The 18674-nt window shown below is 39.9% G+C and overlaps 1 protein-coding gene and 1 long non-coding RNA gene across 2 annotated transcripts in view; one reads left to right on the top strand and one right to left on the bottom strand.

Moving 5' to 3' along the window:
• LACTB2 (lactamase beta 2) overlaps positions 1-18533 on the top strand; it is a 33700-nt gene extending 15167 nt beyond the window's left edge. Inside the window, exons 4-7 of the mRNA XM_055546245.1 lie at positions 9708-9886; positions 12917-13065; positions 17469-17550; positions 18185-18533. Of these exons, the coding sequence (XP_055402220.1) occupies positions 9708-9886; positions 12917-13065; positions 17469-17550; positions 18185-18228 (454 nt within the window). The 3' untranslated portion in view covers positions 18229-18533. The remainder of the gene's footprint in view (positions 1-9707; positions 9887-12916; positions 13066-17468; positions 17551-18184) is intronic.
• The window catches only part of LOC129626780 (uncharacterized), a 46251-nt gene that overhangs the window by 11536 nt on the left and 16041 nt on the right, over positions 1-18674 (bottom strand). Inside the window, exon 2 of the long non-coding RNA XR_008702199.1 lies at positions 15289-15409. This is a non-coding gene — a long non-coding RNA (uncharacterized LOC129626780). The remainder of the gene's footprint in view (positions 1-15288; positions 15410-18674) is intronic.

Here is an 18674-nt window from a genome sequence, read left to right as displayed (position 1 = left end):
ACTATAAAAGCATAATAGTTCTTAATGTCAGTTCTTAATGCCTCTCAAAAGTAACTGCTCTGCTTACACTAGTAGCTTATGTTCTTGTACCTTATATCTATTACATTTTTAGCAGAATTTTTCATAAGGATTTGATTTTTTTTTTTTTTTTTGGTAAGGGAGAAATCATTCTAAGTTATACTCATTTCTGTTTTCTTCTTGTTCAGTGGCTAAGTCATGTCTGACTCTGTGCAACCCATGGACTGTAGCACACCAGGCTTCCTTGTCTTTCACTATCTCCCACAGTTTGCTCAACTCACGTACATTGAGTCGGTGATGCCACCCAACCATCTCACCCTCTGTTGCCCCCTTCTCCTTCTACCTTCAATCTTTCTTAGCCTCAAGGTCTTTTCCAGTCAGTTGACTCTTCACGTCAAGTCGCCAAAATATTGGAGCTTTCAGCTTCAGCATCAGTCCTTCTAATGAATATTCAGAATTGATTTCCTTCAGGATTGACTGATTTGATCTCCTTACTGTCTAAGGGACTCTCAAGAGTCTTCCCCAGCACCACAGTTCAAAAGTATCAATTCGTCACAGCACTCAGCCTTCTTTATGGTCCAACTCTCATATCCGTACAGGACTACTGGAAAAACTACAGCTTTGACTGTACAGACCTTTGTTGGCAAAGTGATGTCTCTTCTTTTTAGTACACTGTCTGGATTTGTCATAGCTTTTCTTCGAGGGAGGAAGTGTCTTTCCATTTCAGGGCTGTGGTCACTGCCCACAGTGATTTTGGAGCCCAAGGAAATAAATTCTGCCATTGTTTCCACTTTTCCCCATCATTAGCCATGAAGTGATGGGACTGGATGCCATGATCTTAGTTCTTTGAATGTTGAGTTTTAAACCAGCTTTTTCACTCTCCTCTCAAACTCTCATCAAGAGGCTCTGTGTTCCTCCTTATTTTCAGCCATTAGAGTGGTATCATCTCAGTCAGTCAGTTCAGTCGCTCAGCCGTATCCGATTCTTTGCCACCCCATGGACTGCAAAATGTCAGACTTCCCTGTCTATCACCAACTCCCAGAGCTTACTCAAACTCATGTCCATCAAGTCAGTGATGCCATCCAATCATCTCATCCTCTGTCATCCCCTTCTCCTCCTGCCTTCAATCTTTCCCAGCATCAGGGTCTTTTCCAGTGAGTTGGTTCTTCACATCAGGTGACCAAAGTATTAGAGTTTCAGCATCAGCCCTTCCAATGAATATTCAGGACTGATTTCCTTTAGGATTGACTGGTTGGATCTCCTTGCAGTCCAAGGGACTCTCAAGAGTCTTCTCCAACACCACAGTTCAAAAGCATCAATTCTTCGGTGCTCAGCTTTCTTTACAGTCCAACTCTCACATCCAAACATGACTACTGGAAAAACCATGGCTTTGACTAGATGGACCTTTTTGCTAAAATAATATCTCTGCTTTTTAATATGCTGTCTAGATTGGTCATAGCTTTTCTTCCAAGGAGCAAGTGTCTTAATTTCATGGCTGCAATCACCATCTGCAGTGATTCTGGAGCCCAAAAAAGTAAAGTCTCTCACTGTTTCCATTTTTAGCCCATCTATTTCCCATGAAGTGATAGGACCAGATGCCATGATCTTCGTTTTCTGAATGTTGAGTTTTAAGCCAGTTCTTTCACTCTCCTCTTTCACTTTCATCAAGAGGCTCTTTAGTTCTTCTTCGCTTTCTGCCATAAGGGTGGTGTCATCTGTGTATCTGAGGTTATTGATGTTTCTCCCTGCAATCTTGATTCCAGCTTGTGCTGCATCCAGCCTGGCATTTCGCATGATGTACTCTGTATGTAAGTTAAATAAGCAAGGTGACAATATACAGCCTTGACGTACTCATTTTCCGATTTGAAACCAGCCTATTGTTTCACATCCAGTTCTAACTTTTGCTTCTTGACCTGTATACAAATTTCTCAGGAGGCAGGTAAGGTGATCTCTTTTTTTTTTTTTAATTTTTATTTTATTTTTAAACTTTACAATATTAGTTTTGCCAAATATCAAAATGAATCCGCCACAGGTATACCTGTGTTCCCCATCCTGAACCCTCCTCCCTCCTCCCTCCCCATCTCTTTAAGAATTTTCCACAGTTTGTTGTGATCCACACAGTTAAAGGTTTTGACATAGTCAATAAAGCAGAAATAGATGTTTTTCTGAAACTCTTTTGCTTTTTCAGTGATCCAACAGATGTTGGCAATTTGATCTCTGGTTCCTCTGCCTTTTCTAAATCCAGCTTGAACGTCTGGAAGTTCACGGTTCACGTACTGTTGAAGTCTGGCTTGGAGAATTTTGAGCATTATTTTGCTAGCATGTGAGATGAGTGCAATTGTGCAGTAGTTTGAACATTCTTTGGCATGGCCTTTCTTTGGGTTTGGAATGAAAACTGACCTTTTCCAGTCTTGTGGCCACTGCTGAGTTTTCCAGATTTGTTGGCATATTGAGTGCAGCACTTTAACAGCATCATCTTTTAGGATTTGAAATAAATAGCTCAACTGCAATTCCATTACCTCCACTAGCTTTGTTCATAGTGATGCTTCCTAAGGCCCATTTGACTTCACATTCCAGGATGTCTGGCTCTAAGTGAATGATCACACCATCATCATTATCTGGGTCATGACAACTTTTTTGTATAGTTCTTCTGTGTTTTCTTGCCACCTCTTCTTAATATCTTCTGCTTCTGTTAGGTCCATACCATTTCTGTTCTTTATTGTGCCCATCTTTGCATGAAATGTTCCCTTGGTAGCTCTTATTTTCTTGAAGAGATCTCTAGTCTTTCCTAGTCTATTGTTTTCCTCTATTTCTTTGCATTGATCACTGAGGAAGGCTTCCTTATCTCTCCTTGCTATTCTTTGGAATGCTGCATTTAAATAGGTATATCTCTCCTTTTCTCCTTTGCCTTTAGCTTCTCTTCTTTTCTCAGCTATTTGTAAGGCCTCCTCAGACAACCATTTTTCCTTTTTGCATTTCTTGTCCTTGGGGATGGTCTTGATCACTGCCTCCTGTACAATGTCAGGAACTTCCTCCCATAGTTCTTCAGGCACTCTGTCTATCAGATCTGATCCCTTGAATCTATTTGTCACTTCCACTGTATAATCGTAAGGGATTTGATGTAGGCCATACCTGAATGGTCTAGTGGTTTTCCCTACTTTCTTCAATTTAAGTCTGAATTTGGCAATAAGGAGTTCATGATCTGAGCCACAGTAAGCTTCTGGTCTTGTTTTTGCTGACTCTATAGAGCTCCTCCATCTTTTGGCTGCAAAGAATATAATCAGTCTGATTTTGGTATTGACCATCTGGTGATGTCCATGTGTAGAGTCGTCTCTTGCGTTGTTGGAGGAGGGTGTTTGCTATGACCAGTTCATTCTCTTGGCAGAACTCTGTTAGCCTTTGACCTGCTTTGTTTTGTACTCTAAGGCCAAACTTGCCTGTTATACAGGTATCTCTTAACTTCCTACTTTTGCATTCCAGTCTCCTTTAATTAAGAGGATATCTTTTTTGGGTGTTAGTCTTAGAAGGTCTTGTAGGTCTTCATAGAACCATTCAGCTTCAGCTTCTTCAGCGTTACTGGTCGGGGTATAGACTTAGATTACTGTAATATTGAATGGTTTGCCTTGGAAATGAAAAGAGATCATTCTGTCATTTTTGAGATTGCACCCAAGTACTGCATTTTGGGCTCCTTTGTTGACATCTAATTATTATTAATTTATCATTAATGTCATTAGAGTAGTGTCAATTTTCTTAAATACTATTACGATTTGAATTTTGTCATCTTTGCAGTGTCTAGGGCAGTGGTCTTATTAGTTTTCTCCATAGTTTTATTATTATTATCAGGGATCTTATAATATTGAAACACCCTTGCATTTTTTATAAACTTTATTTGATCACTATGTTATTTTTAAATTTGCTTTTGCATTCTATTTGTTAATATTGGGCTGACCAAAAAGGTCATTCAAGTATTTTCATGCCAGCTTATGGGGAAAACCCAAACGAACTTTTGGCCAACCTAATATTTTGGTTAAAATTTTTATAATAATATTCATTAATGAGATTGGGTAGTTAATTTTCTTTTTGTGCAGCCTTATCAGGTTTGGCAGTCATAAGTTTTCCTTCTTTACCTGTGCTCTGGCATAGATTATAGTGAAACTGTCTGACTTTTAAATGTTTGTTAGAGGTAGTCCATAAAAATACTGAGCCTTTAGTTGCTAATAGTTACACATCTTGTTAGTGAAGCTTCATTGTTGCTTACTAGTAATATGGTCCTGTGAGTTAAGCTTAAATAAGACATATAATTTAAACTTGTTTATCTATTTTTTATAGATTCTCTTTTTAATTCTAGATTAGCCTAGAAAATCCCATGGATAGGGGATCCTGGTAGGCTACAGTTCATGGGGTTGCAAAGAGTCGGACACAACTGAACGACTTCACTTCACTTCGGACTTTAAAAAGTAATGTAATCTAACTTACTTTATTTAAAAAAAGTTTACCTGCATATGCATGCTCAGTCGTTTCAGTCGTGTCCAACTCTTTGCAAACCTACGGAGTGTAGCCCGCCAGGCTCCTCTGTCCATGGGATTCTCCAGGCAAGAATACTGGAGTGGGTTGCCATGCCCTCCTTTAGGGGATCTTCCTGACTCAGGGATTGAACCCAAGTCTCATGTCTCCTGCCTTGGCAGGCGGATTCTTTACCACTAGCGCCACCTAGGAAGTCCAGAAGGTTTACTCATCATAACTTGCTAGAATCTAAAACCCAAACTTGAAAATATGTTTATTAGACCATTAGGTAGGCTTTTCAAGGTCTTGAAGCAGAGAGGAATGCAGAATTACCTTCGGTAGGTAGCTTTTTTAGGCCAGACAGACACACACACTCAAAAAAAATTCAGGCACATGACATACATAATTAGCCAAAGGGGCGAAAATGGACACCTCTAGGGAGAAAAAATGAAAGAGGGTGGAGCAGTGACAGTAAAAAATTTTGTTTGATCCTTTGCTGCATCTTGACTTTACCATTTAGTTTTGTTTTGTTTTGTTTTTTTTTAATTAATTTCCCACTCAAAAAAATCAGAGTTGGTTTTCCCACTTCTCTTATTTATGGGCTCCATTCCTGTCTCCCAGTCTTCTGGGATCATAATTTTGCTTAGCTCAGTACTCAATGTTAACCTTACTAGGACTATAGATGCTGTTTACAGCTGAACCATGTAGTAAACTGTGCTTAATTTTCCTTTCCTGCTTTCCTGCAGTTAATAGTTGTTTTGTTACTTGAATAATTTTCTATATACTTATCATTAATTCAACTCCAATTATATAAATGTTCTCTCAGAATGTTTAAATGTATCTGGGATTCTCGCACTTCCGTGTTCTGGATGAACCTCCCTCAGAGCCTCCTAACTTGCTGTCCCGGATGGGTCTCTTCCAGGCTGACTCTATGATCCTCCCAGAATTCCCTTCATGCTCACCTGGGGCTTCCCCTTGCCTCTCTCCAGTCTTGGATCACCTGTCCCCATACCTCATAATTTTCTTTCTTGATACTCCTGTTTTGGTGGAGCCCACCTCCAATATCTTTCTGAGAAAGTGCATTTTTAAGACCTTTCATATCTAAAAATGTCTCTGTTTAATCCAACCTGACTTAAAGTGCACTGTTTGTAAATTCCAGGTTGAAAATCTTTTTTACTTCTTGGTTTCATATGCAAGATTTCATTGTCTTCTAGTTAATACAGTATCAAGACTGAGAAATCTGAAACCTTTCAGATTGCTGAACTTTTTTGACCACCTGTTTGGTTTTTTTCTTTCTTTTTTTTTCCTTCTTCACTATGTTCTGGAAATTCCCAGTGGTATACCTTGGAAGAAGTTTATAATGCTGGATCCTTGAAAGGCCTTTTCAGTCTGGAAACATGTGTCCTTCAGGTCTAACAATTTTCCTGAAGTTGTTCACTGATGTTTTCTCTAATCTGTTTTGTCCTGTTTCATTTATTAAACCCCTCCTGTTTTGTTAGAACGCTTAGACTCATCCCCTAACTTTATTTTTTTTTTCTCCTGTTTTCTGTCTTTTTTGCCTTTTTGCTGTACTTTCTGGGAGGTTTTTATCAGCTTTATCTCCTAATCCTATTTTTCCCTTTCTCTTCTCACATTTTTAGCTTTCAGGAGATCTTTTTGCCCCATAAATGCTCCGTTCATACTATTCTTTCTTGTTTCATCATTGCAACTTGTTATCTCTCCTAGGACATTAGTGGGGCTGTTTTTCTTTGTGGCTGTGGAAGGGAGGTTTGTGTGTGTTTTTGTTTTTGTTGGAAACTTTCTTCCTTATAATTTGTAGCCTCTAAATTGGTTTGCTGCCGGGGTCCAGCCCCGGCTGATCCAGGGTATTCGAAGCGGGGACGGCGTCGGCGACCTATTTATTTATAAATATTTATCAAAGATTTAAAGAGTAATAGAATAAGGATAGCTCAGTGAGGAAATTCAGTGGAGAAAAGCGGCTGAAATAAGGATAGCTCAGTAGGAAAATTCAGTGGAGAAAAGAAGCTGAGTGGCTTGGTTTACGCGGAAAATCAATATAACCCGTGACACCAGGTTAGCTCTGACCACGGAGGCCGCAGGCGCCCTCTCGAATAGCGGAAGCTGCCCCACCTTAGACACCTTCTCGAGTGGGTCTTAGAAGCCCAGGCAAATAAATGGTCGCAGAGGACATCCGCGCTCCAGATGGACACTCAGCTGGAATTTGGGAGAGAGAGTGACATGGGGAGACCAAGTTTCAGTGAACAAGGCCCGCACTTTATTTTCCAAAGTAGTTTTTATACCTTAAGTTATGCATAGAGGATAATGGGGGAAGGGGTAGAGTCATGCAGCAAGCCAGGCTTTTTTCCTGTAAACTTATCATATGCAAAAGTTCAGGTGATAGACACCATCTTCTGGCCAGGAGGCCTGTTAACATTTTAAGAAACTTATCTTTCTCTAAAGGTGATTATTCCAAAGTCAGGCGCCAGCCTTCCAAAAAGCATTGGACAAAGCTGCATTTTACATTTCTATACACCCATTATATCAATCAATACACTGCCAAGGACACAGTAGGTAAGGAGTATGGAGACTTAGCAGCAAACATTGGCCCAACAAGTGAAAAACCCTTCACCAATACAATTTCTAATCAATCTTTTAACTACTCAAAGGAATCTGTGTTTAGGCAGTTTAGAACATCTCCTGCCTCTCACAGTTGGGAGGCTCTGAACAATCACATGTGGCCGGAAAAACCCATTCAGGCAGGCTAGAGGATTTCCAAAGGAGTTTGTAGGTTGAAACACTGTCACATCCAAGAATTATTAACTGGAGCTGTAAGCTAACTCTCTTTTCAGAGAGAGGTAGTGGGGGACAGCCCCCCGTAAAGTCAGAGGTGTAGGTGAAAGCACAAAGCAGAAAGTAGGCAGACTCTGGTTTTGTGGGTAGATGCTCGAGAATTTCCAGGGGGACTCCTGAGGCTCGATCCCGCCTTTGCGTATGCCGAGCCTCCTTCCTCATGACCTTTGTCATGGGCGGAGTGCCTCACGCTGGCTCCCGGCAGTGATAAAATTCCAGTTGAGCTATTACAGATCCTCACTCAATATGCAATATGCCGGCTCCCGGCAGTTTGCTTGTAGCCTCTAAATTTATTTGCTCTCCTCAGTTTGAAAGGCTCTCTTCAGATGTCTGGCGATCTGGTGTTTACCAGTGTTTTCTAAGGGTGAATGTGTGCACAGTCGCTTCAGTGGTGTCAGACTCTTTGTGACCCCGTGGAGTGTAGCCCACCAGGGTGCTCTGTCCGTGGGGATTCTCCCAGCAAGAACACCGGACTGGGTTGCCATGCCCTCCTCCAGGATGTCTTCTAAGGGAGATGACAGCTGTTTGGGAGCTCTGAAAACGTAAGAGGGCTCCTGTAGGTTGTGCGCCACACTGTGGCGTCATCTGGATGAATTGTTTAGTTGGGGAACTTCCAACATAGGAATCAGAGTCTTTCTTCCTGAGCTGGGAGTGTTTCCCAGCAAAGACTCTTGTCATCTTCATGAAGAGTAAAGGCCTGGCTGCCAGCATTATAGGAGCTGAGTGTGGAAACTGAGTGTGGGAAGAAGGCTTGGGGATCCATGTGTGTTTATGTGGTCTTCCTGTTTTTAGAAGAGTGTCGCTACCTCTGTCAGTGTCGCTACCACAGCCACAAAGAAAAACAGCCCCACTAATGTCCTAAACGAGGGTCTGTGTTTCACCCTCGTTGAAGTTTCCCTCATTGAAGATTAAATCTCCAGTCTTTGCCTTCAGTGGGGTTGGAGTGCTTGTCAGGCTGCTCCAAACAAGAGGGGACTCTGAAGACCTGAATGTTTGTTAAATACACTCTCAACCAATCTTTCTTCCCTTAATCTCAGCTCCCTCCTCTACTTCTAGATTTCTGGTGCCCCACATCCAGAGACTGGAGACTTCGGCACTGTGAATCTGGTTGGGTCTCAGCTTTCACCTCTGCCAGCTTAGATGTCAGTTTTTCTCTCATCTAATAAGTCATTTCTCACTCATATGTCTTCTTTTAGCTTCTAGAATTCTAATGATATGGTCCATTCTCCTCACTCCTACGGGTTTATGCCATTTTTCACATATCCCTTTATGCTAATTTTATTGATGTTTTAGGAGGAAAAGAAGAGATGCAGGTGTTCAATCCAGTCTTAACCAGAAACACACTCTCAGTTCCTGTACAGTAAATGCAAATATGCAGTTATATCTGCCCTATCTTCCCCCCCAAAAAGTCCATTATTGAGAAAAATTATCTAAAGTATTCCAGGCACATACAATGCAATACTATTTAGAATAGGCAAAGAGAAGGACTTCCTTGGCGGTCCAGTAGTTAAGACTCCATGCTTCTACTGCAGAGGGCATGAGTTTGATCCCTCGTCAGGGAATTAAGATCCCTCATGCTGCATTGAGCAGCTGAAAAAATAAAATAATTAATTAAAAAAAAATCAAAACAGAGCTCTGTTTTTGCAGCCAAAAAATAAAGTTGTATTTTAAAAAAGAAGGATAATTAACCTCTCAAGCTAAATAAAACATAATTTAAATCTTATTCCATCAGATATTTTTTGCTATCTCTTGTGATTTCATTATCTAAAATAGAAAATGGAGAGGTTAATAGTACCCACCCCATTACTAGTAGGAAGGATTAAGTGTATAATGCTTGTAAATTCCTGAAGTCAGTGCCTGGCACATGGAAAGCAATATATTGATATTAGCTACTACTGAGTGCTAAGCATTGGGAATATAAAGATGAGAATTAGACAGGAGTCCTGCCTTTCAGAGTTCATAGCCTTGTGAGGTCGAATGGTAAACAAGAAAACAACGTGAAATATGCAGTAATTCAAAATATACAATTCAAAGTACAGTAGTAATAACAGAAAAAAATGACTACTAGAGAGGGTTGCTTGTATGTGGCTGGCAATAAAGTACTCTGCAGAACAAATAATTTAGACTTAGTTCTTTAACTGGTATATTATTGGTAAGGTCATAAACCTTCATGTAGGGGATTTCCTGGCAGTCCAGTGGTTAAGACTCCACTCTTTTCAGAAAATGTGTTGACATTTATTTGTGTCTTGTCCATAAAGAAGGAGAGAATAATTTACGTCTCAAAATTTCTTCCAAGCCTACGAGTTCCAACTGTTACTATTTCTTCTTTGAACTAGAGTTATATACACACCTGGCCACACTGATGATCATATGGCTCTAGTCTTAGAAGAAGAAAATGCTCTGTTTTCTGGGGATTGCATCCTAGGGGAAGGAACAACTGTATTTGAAGACCTCTATGATTATATGAACTCCCTGAAAGAGTTATTAAAAATCAAAGCTAAAGTTATATATCCAGGTGGGTCATTCTTTTAACCTAGCAAACCATTTGTTTCAAATGATGAGAAAGATTTCCTTTTGGTTTGTCTGTGTGTGTCTTCAGCCTTGAAGAGATATGTATAAACTGCTTCTTTCTAAATTACACCCCTAAGTCTTGTCTAGCAATGCAATTAAAAAGAAGACTGAGAGTTGTATTAATAACTTTTTTTAAAGATAGCGTTATTTTTTAACATCTACCCAGCTGTTAATAGAACTCTTAAACAAAGGAAATAAATTTATTGGGACCAGAAAATGTTTTCATTTCATGAGCTATCTTTAGTTTTGTTAACTTGATTTCTATTGTGGACAGCATTTTAGCCATGTGACCAAGTAACATTTGACCTCTGAGCTTTAGTTTTTTAACTCACATTATGGAAATCAGTGGGGCTTCCCAGATGGCCCTAACGGTAAAGAACCTGCCTACCAATACAGGAGACTAAGAGACATGGGTTTGGTCCCTGGGTCAGGAAGGTCCCCTGGAAAAGGAAATGGCAACCCTCTCCAGTGTTCTTGTCTGGAAAATCCCATGGACAGGGGAACCTGGCAGGCTATAGTCCATAGGGTTGCAAAGAGAAGGACACGACTGAAGTAACAAGCATGCATGCATGGAAATCAATATTTTCCATATTAACTGTGAGACTGTACATTTATTTCAGTTCCTCAGGAAAAAAAAAAAATACCTATTATTAGTGTATCAGCTATCACTGCCCTGCTTTACAGTATGAAAATCCCCTCCCTCTTAAAACCTAAGAAAGATACAGGACCCAACAGAAGGCCCCAGGAGGGAAAAGAGACTCAATTACTGACTCTTTTAAGTCCTTCTAACTTGTTCCTAGCCAGAGAGCCATGAAAAGATCTGTAAATACAATGTCTTCAATACCTTCATATTCTCTCATGAGGTCTCACTGCTGAGGGGTGGGAAACATACAGTTGGTGGGACTAGGCTTTTGGATTAATGTTATGACATCAAAGAAGCAGAGGCTAACAACTGTTTTGAAAGAGAAGAGAGTAGACGTTTGATGCACTCACATTGGAGCAAAGCTAATGAGAGGGTACAGGTTCTTGGAGTGTTGGCTTTAGTGAATCCAGTGAACTGGCTTATTCAATGGTATGCCATAGCCATAGCTAGCACATATTGAAGCTTGCTACCCTACCTGCCAGGTACAGTGTCGGGACCTTCACAAAGCTGTCTTCACAAAAACTTAGTGAAGCAGATAGCTGAAGAAATAAGCTCCAAGATTCAGAGACTTTCACAGCCATACAGCTAGTAAATGGTAGTCCATATCATAAAGCCTGAGCTCTTTATATAACAGGTCAGTCTACTTTTGGTTTCTTGTTGTTGCTCTTTAGTTGCTAAGTCATGGACCCCATGGACTGTAGCCCGCCAGGCTCCTCTGTCCATGGGATTTCCTAGGCAAGAATACTACAGTGAGTTGCCATTTTCTTCTCCAAAGGATCTTCTTTACTAGGTATCGAACCCACATCCCCTACATTGGCAGGTAGATTCATTACCACTGAGCCACCAAGGAAGCCCCTACTCCTGGTGATTGTTCTCAAATATCTTAAAAAAACCTCTCTTGCAGATTGGTGTAATACATTCATTTTCACTGTTTTAAGAGAAGGTAAATTTCATTATGACTTTATCTGGGTTATCAGTGTTTCTGAACTGCTAGCCTGTACATAAGACTCAAAGTTCTCCTGTGGTCCTTGTGAATTTTTAATGGCTCTTCATCACTTCCATGAAGTTACTTTATATAATCCACTTTTCAGTCTTTGATAAGCATAGTGGTTAAGAACACAGAGTGGTTAAAAGCACCTGAGTCAGAATCCCAGCTCCACTTAGCTATGTAACTGCAGGCAGATTAATTACCCTTCCTGTGCCTCAGTTTCTGCTGTTCAAAGGGGAGAATAAACATACGTACTTCATGGGATTCTTGTAAGAATAAAGTGCATTTAGAGCAGTATCTGGCAAATAAACTCAACATTAAAAAAAAAGACTAAGATCACGGTATCCAGTCCCATCACTTCATGGCAAATATTGGGGAAACAATGGAAGCAGCGACAGACTTTTTATTTTCTTGGGCTTCAAAATCACTGTGGATGGTGACTGCAGCCATGAAATTAAAAGACACTTGCTCCTTGAAAGGAAAGCTGTGACAAATCTAGACAGTGTATTAAAAAGCAGAGACAAAAAAAAAGCAGAGACATCATTTTGCCAACAAAGGTCTATATAGGTAAAGCTATGGTTTTTCCAATAGTCATGTAAAGATGTGAGAGTTGGACCATAAAGAAGGCTGAGTGCCACGAAGAATTGATGCTTTTGAATTGTGGTGGAAAAGACTCTTAAGAGCCCTTGGACATCAAGGAGATCAAACTAGTCTTTCCTAAAGGAAATCAACCCTCAATATTCATTGAAGGACTGTTGCTCAAGCTGAAGTTCCAACACTGTGGCCACCTGTTGGAAAGAGCTGACTCATTAGAAAAGACCCTGATGCTGGGAAAGATGGAAGGTAAAAGTAGAAGGGAGCAGCAGAGAATGAGATGGTTGAGTGGCATCACCGATTCAAGCACATGAATTTGAGCAAGCTCTGGGAGATAGTGGAGGACAGAGGAGCCTGACATGCTACAGTCCACGGGATCGCAAAGAGTCAGACACAGCAACTGAACAACAACTGGCAAATAATGAACACTGTTAATACTATCTGTTGTTACTGTTGTGGTTACTATTTTTATTGTTAATTTTACTGTTTTCTTTTAATTGTTACTCTTCTTTTTTCTAATAAACACTGTAATATTTTATATAGATTTTGACATAATTCTCTAATAGTTTTTGGCTTGGTATGTAATTATCTTATTACCTGTATAGTTTTCCAAATAATACTCACTTGTATATTTAGTGTGCCTTTCCAGTATACTGTATGAAATATTTTTTGAGTAGAGTGAATTAACTTCAGTTGTACTTAAAATTTTTTATTTGGTTGAAATAATTTTTATAATTATTCTGATTCAGGACATGGCCCAGTTATCCATAATGCTGAAGCTAAAATTCTACAATACATTTCTCACAGAAACATCCGAGAACAGCAGATTCTTACAGTATTTCATGAGAACTTTGAAAAGTCATTCACAGCAATGGAACTTGTAAAAAGTATTTACAAGGTAATTTTTGTTTATCTCATTTGTACATAGCCACAATTTTAATAGAAGAATCTATTCACTAGACTATTACTGTGGTAAACTCATCACATCTTAGAGCAGAATGAGTCTGTTAATTTTTTAAGTAATATTAGTCACTTGTATAGATTTGAGATCATTAATTCTCAAGTTTCTAGAATGCAGAAGTTGATAAACACTGGCCCACAGAATAACCCTTCTGAGCCATTATTAAGCCTTTCATATTTCATTCTGTAGGAGATCATTGCCAACAGCCTGGTGATGAGGCTTTGTTATGATTTATGTTTTACTTGGAGAAGGGAATGGCAACCAGCTCCAGTATTCTTGCCTGGAAAATTCCATGGTCAGGCTACAGAGGATCCTAGCGGGCTACAGTCCATGGAATCACAGGGAGTCAGACACTACTGAGCAGCTAACAACAATAATATATTACTCTGACCATCTTGATTATCTAGTGTCCTACTCGGCAGCGAGTGAGAAGGGGTGATCTGCTGGAGAAAGATCCTGGCTAATAGCAGTGAGAATTAGTAGCAGTGGCTGTGAAGGTGAAAGTCGCTCAGTCATGTCCAACTCTTTGCGACCCCATGGACTATATAGTCCATGGAATTCTCCAGGCCAGAATAGTAGAGTAAGTAGCCTTTCCCTTTTCCAGGGGATCTTCCTAACCCAGGGATTGAACCCAGGTCTCCCACATTGCAGGCAGATTCTTTACCAGCTGAGCCACAAGGGAAGCCCAATGGATTAAAAGGAGAAAGGCCTCAAAGAAGAGCATGAGGAAAGTCATTTAGTAGAGAAAGAGCCCCTCACACAGTGGCCTCTGAGCACATCCTTGTTTAACAGCAGCATGTGACAATCCATCCATAGGATTCAGTTTCTCAGCAAATGTATATTAGATAACTGATGTAGGCAGTATAGCTTAGGGGCTAAGAATGTAGTAAGATTATCTGGGTTTTAAGACTCCCACTGCCATAACCTATACAGCCATAAGATACCTGAGAGTGTAACTAAAGATGAGCTTGAAAAGGAACCTGAGTGAGTTTCATTTAGTAAAGGTCTTTAATGTCCCATCAAACCAGTCAATCCCTGAATATTCATTGGAAGGACTGATGGTGAGGCTGAAGCTCGAATACTTCAGCCACCTGATGTGAAGAGCTGACTCATTGGAAAAAACCCTGATGCTGGGAAAGATTGAGGGCAGAAGAAGGTGATGGCAGAAGATGAGATGGTTGGGTGGCATCACTGAGTTTGACATGAGTCTTTGAGCAAGCTCCAGGAGATAGTGAAGGACAGAAGCCTGGTGTGCTGCAGTCTGTGGGGCCAGAAAGAGTCGGACCGGACTTAGCGATTGAATGACAGCTATGTCCCGATGCCCCATAGGCCTAAGTTATCAAAAACCAGTTAAATCACACTCATTGTGCTTTGTGTTTAAAGGGAGGAATGAATGATTCAAAGGACTGAAGATAAAAAGTGCCAGGAGCAAAGGGAAGTGTAAATATTTAAATTCTGTGAAAGAGTTCACTTCCTAGAGTTTAGCCATTCTAGATTATGCGTTGAAATTGAAACATGGGTAGTGTTTTCTAACCCAAGTACAGGCTGCAGAACTCTCTGATTAACCCTCGCAGATGAGTCAGCCAGTGACTGTGCCTGACTCAGAAATGCTGGTTCTGCATTTAGAGGTGTGTTCAGGGATGTGTTCACTGTGCATATGTGTACGGCATCTGTTACATATAGAACAGCATTAGATATTGTGGAGACATTTATTCTTTCTACAAACATTTACTGAAGTTTTCTTGTGCCCCTGGACTAGGTGCAGAGATACTAAGATGACTACAGATCTCTCCCCTTAAAGAACTTAGGGTTTAGCAAAAACAGACATGTTCATAATAGCTTCCATTTTTTTGAGCATGTTATGTGTTAGACACAGTACTACATGCTTCACATTACACTTGTATTTTGGGGTACTTAATTTCCTGTACCCCAAGTTTTCACTACATAAAGATACTATTATTCCAACTTAATAGATTTAAAAACTGACTTCAAAAGTGTGAGCTAAGTAACTTTTCCAAAGGCACAAAACTCGGAGATGTCACATACTCAAATGTCAGAAGTTAGATACTCAAACCTTGTGTTTTTCTATCACACCAAGCTTCCCTCCAAGGCCCATACACAGCACATTGAGGGCACAAAGGAAAGAGAAGGCAGTCCTACCTGGTGAAGATAATGGGTCATGAGATGTGTCTGGAACACCTTCAGAAACGTAATGATTGAATCACTTCTTGAAGAAGGAGTAAGCATTTCCCAGGCCAGATACAGGAGAAGGGAAGTCATTCTAAATAGAAGGAAAGATGTGTTCAAACACTGGGGGTCATAAAAGCCTTATATGTGTTTGAAAACCCCCCCAAAAAATGTGTGTTATTGGAGCACAGAATGCATGTTGCAGGTGGGTAGGGAGGGGGTCCCAGGATATGAGGCAGGAAAGACAGGCATGGTGGGTCAGAGGAAGCTCTTGGTTGCCATGCTAAAAAATGTGGGCTTCAGCCTATAAACTGAGAATGACCACCACAGATCTTAGTCCAGGGGGGTTGCATAATTAGACCTAGAAAATCATGCTGGTGGATATAATACATGGTGCTGGAGCGTCAAGAAGAGTTGGGTTTGGAGGTTTTTACTTGGGAATCTTTAATGCAGTGGCAAGTTGATTGAGTAAAAAGAGAAGAGAGTCAGTGATACAATTCATTGTAGACATCAGTGTTAAAGAGAAATCCCGGAAAGAATATCCAGAATGAAGACAAAATGATGAAAGGTAGGATAACCTAGGGAACGGAAAAGAGAAGAGCTCTTCCAAAAGGAGAGACTTGCCTGCTGATTTCAGGTAAAATGAGGACTTAAAAGAATTCTTTGAATTTTCATTAAAATGTAATTTGATGACCTTAACAAAACATTTTCAAGGAGCTGAGAAATGGAGATAGTCAATTTAGTTAAGAAGCTTGACTTTGAAAAATTCTTAAAGAATAAAAGAGACAAATAGTGTATGTGACAAATAAGTGTATGTTACCTCTTGTAATGTGGAATCTAAACAATACAACAAGCTAGTGAATTATACAGTACTTTTGCCTGGAAAATCCGGTGGACGGAGGAGCCTGGTAGGCTGCAGTCCATGGGGCTGCTAAGAGTCAGACACGACTGAGCGACTTCACTTTCACTTTTCACTTTCATGCCTTGGAGAAGGAAATGGCAACCCACTCCAGTGTTCTTGCCTGGAGAATCCCAGTGATGGGAGAGCCTGGTGGGCTGCCGTCTGTGGGGTCACACAGAGTCGACACAACTGAAGCGACTTAGCAGCAGCAGCAGTGACCCAAAGTGAGACATATATAGGATGAAATAGTTTTGGTTATTACTATATAAAAACCTAGAGTTATAGCTATCTTCTTGACAGTGTGGAGACTCCTTAAAAAGCTAGGAATAAAAACACCATATGACCCAGCAATCCCACTCCTAGGCATATACCCTGAGGAAATCAAAACTGAAAAAGACACGTGTATCCCAGTGTTCACTGCAGCACTATTTACAATAGCTAGAACATGGGAGCAACCTAGATGTCCATCGACAGATGAATGGATAAAGAAGCTGTGGTACGTATATACAATGGAATACTACTCAGCCATAAAAAGGAATGCATTTGAATCTGTTCTAATGAAGTGGACAAAACTAGAGCCCATTATACAGAATGAAGTAAGTCAGAAAGAGAAATATAAATATCATATATTGGCACATATATGTGGAATCTGAAGAGACAACACTGATGAATTTATTTTCAGGGTAGCAGTGGAGAAACAGACATAGAGAACAGACCTATGGACAAGGTGGGAGGAGAGGAGGGAGAAGGGGAGATGTATGGAAAGAGTAATATAGAAATTTACAATACCATGTGTGAAACAGATAGCCAATGGGAATTTACTATCTGATTCAGGGAACTCAAACAGGGGCTCTGTGACAGGCTGAAGGCTGGAATGGAAAGGGAGATGAGAGCGTGGTCTGAGAGAGAGGGGACATGGATGTACCTATGGCTGATTCTTGATGTATGACAGAAAAACCACAAAGTTTTGTAAAGCAGTTATCCTTCAGTTAAAATATTTTTTTAAAAAAGTACCTCCCAACAACAAAAAAGACTGTCGTCTTTTGTCTTTTTTCTTTAAAAGTTTCAAAAAGATTAACCCTGTTATTTTTTTGAAAAAGAAATGTTGTAGGGACTTCCCTGGCGGCCCAGTGGGAAGGACTCTGTGCTCCTACTGCAGAGGGTGAGAGTTCGGAACTAAGGTCCTGCACACTGTGTGGTGTGGCCAGAAATAAATTAATTAAAATTAAAAATACTCTCATCTTTCCTTTAGGATACTCCCGAGCATTTACATAAAATGGCCCAACATAATGTCTTGCTACATTTGAAAAAATTAGAAAAAGAAGGAAAAATAGGTAAGTATTCTTCCAAATTTTTTTTATTTGGAGCACTGAAAATATTTGTTAACAAATGAACTAGTTTCCTTTGAGGAAAAACACCACCTACCAGAGTTCTCCCTTGAATGTCACTGTGGGTGGGAGAGACAGTCATTAGGAAGGGTCAGTAGCGAAAGGCCAGGGAACGACAAATTAGAACAAAAGCTCCCACAGGAGCGAGAGCCCTGCGTGGGGGCTCCAGTCCTCACCCACCCGAATGTAGCAGGAAGAGAACTTCGCCTTTGCCAGAGTGACCACAAAGAACTTTACATGTAGATTTGGGAACAGCCAAAGGTTTCGCAGTAGTAAAGGTAGTAAACTCAAAGATACTAAAGCAGTAATTCTGTAATTGTTCACTAGTGTTGACTTGTCAACTTAATAATCTTAGAAGTTTGCTGCTTAAAAAGCAAGACGTGCAAAGTTGGGTCCTGGGTAGAAGTTTTAGCAACGTTATTTGTACCCCCCCACCCCCACCGCAAGAGAAACCCCAACTTTATATTGAGCAACAAAAATTTTTAGGAATTAATGCTCTTTCTAGTTACAAGAGAACTTAAAATCCAGTGATTTTGCTTGTCTGTTGTTAAATGTTTACTCTGTAATTTTCTTTCCACAGTTAGCAACACAGATCCTGAGAAGAAATGGAAAGCTCATCTTTAGTTTCAGCTTAATGAAAGATTATGTTGTTTTGATTTTGGAGAATGAGATGTTCTGTTAACTATGAATTATTTACAGAGAATATAGCCTGTGGAACACTGAAAATAACCCTAGATATACTTTTAAATAACATTATATCTATTCTAAAATGTGTAAATCACATTTTGCACCTACAATATTAGCTATTTATCTAACCAAGCTCTTATAACATTTTACCAAAAATGCAGAAATCCAATAGTTTATCCATTTTCAATAAACAAAGTAATGGTTTCTTTTAAAATAATAAATTTTATGTCATTTAAACTGGATATTATTCTTAGAGATTATTTATCTATGACCAGTGGTCAGTAATACTTCTTTTTTTCCCATCTGCTTCAGTTAACAGCACAGATGTCAATGTCATCCTTCCTTTTCTACAACCTTTGTCTATATCTGTAGATTAGAGGCTT

Source organism: Bubalus kerabau, chromosome 14 (genome assembly GCF_029407905.1).
Source record: "Bubalus kerabau isolate K-KA32 ecotype Philippines breed swamp buffalo chromosome 14, PCC_UOA_SB_1v2, whole genome shotgun sequence".
NCBI classification, from domain to species: Eukaryota; Metazoa; Chordata; class Mammalia; order Artiodactyla; family Bovidae; genus Bubalus; species Bubalus kerabau.
Note: the sequence above shows the minus strand (reverse complement) of the source record. Positions and strands in the feature narration are given on the sequence as shown.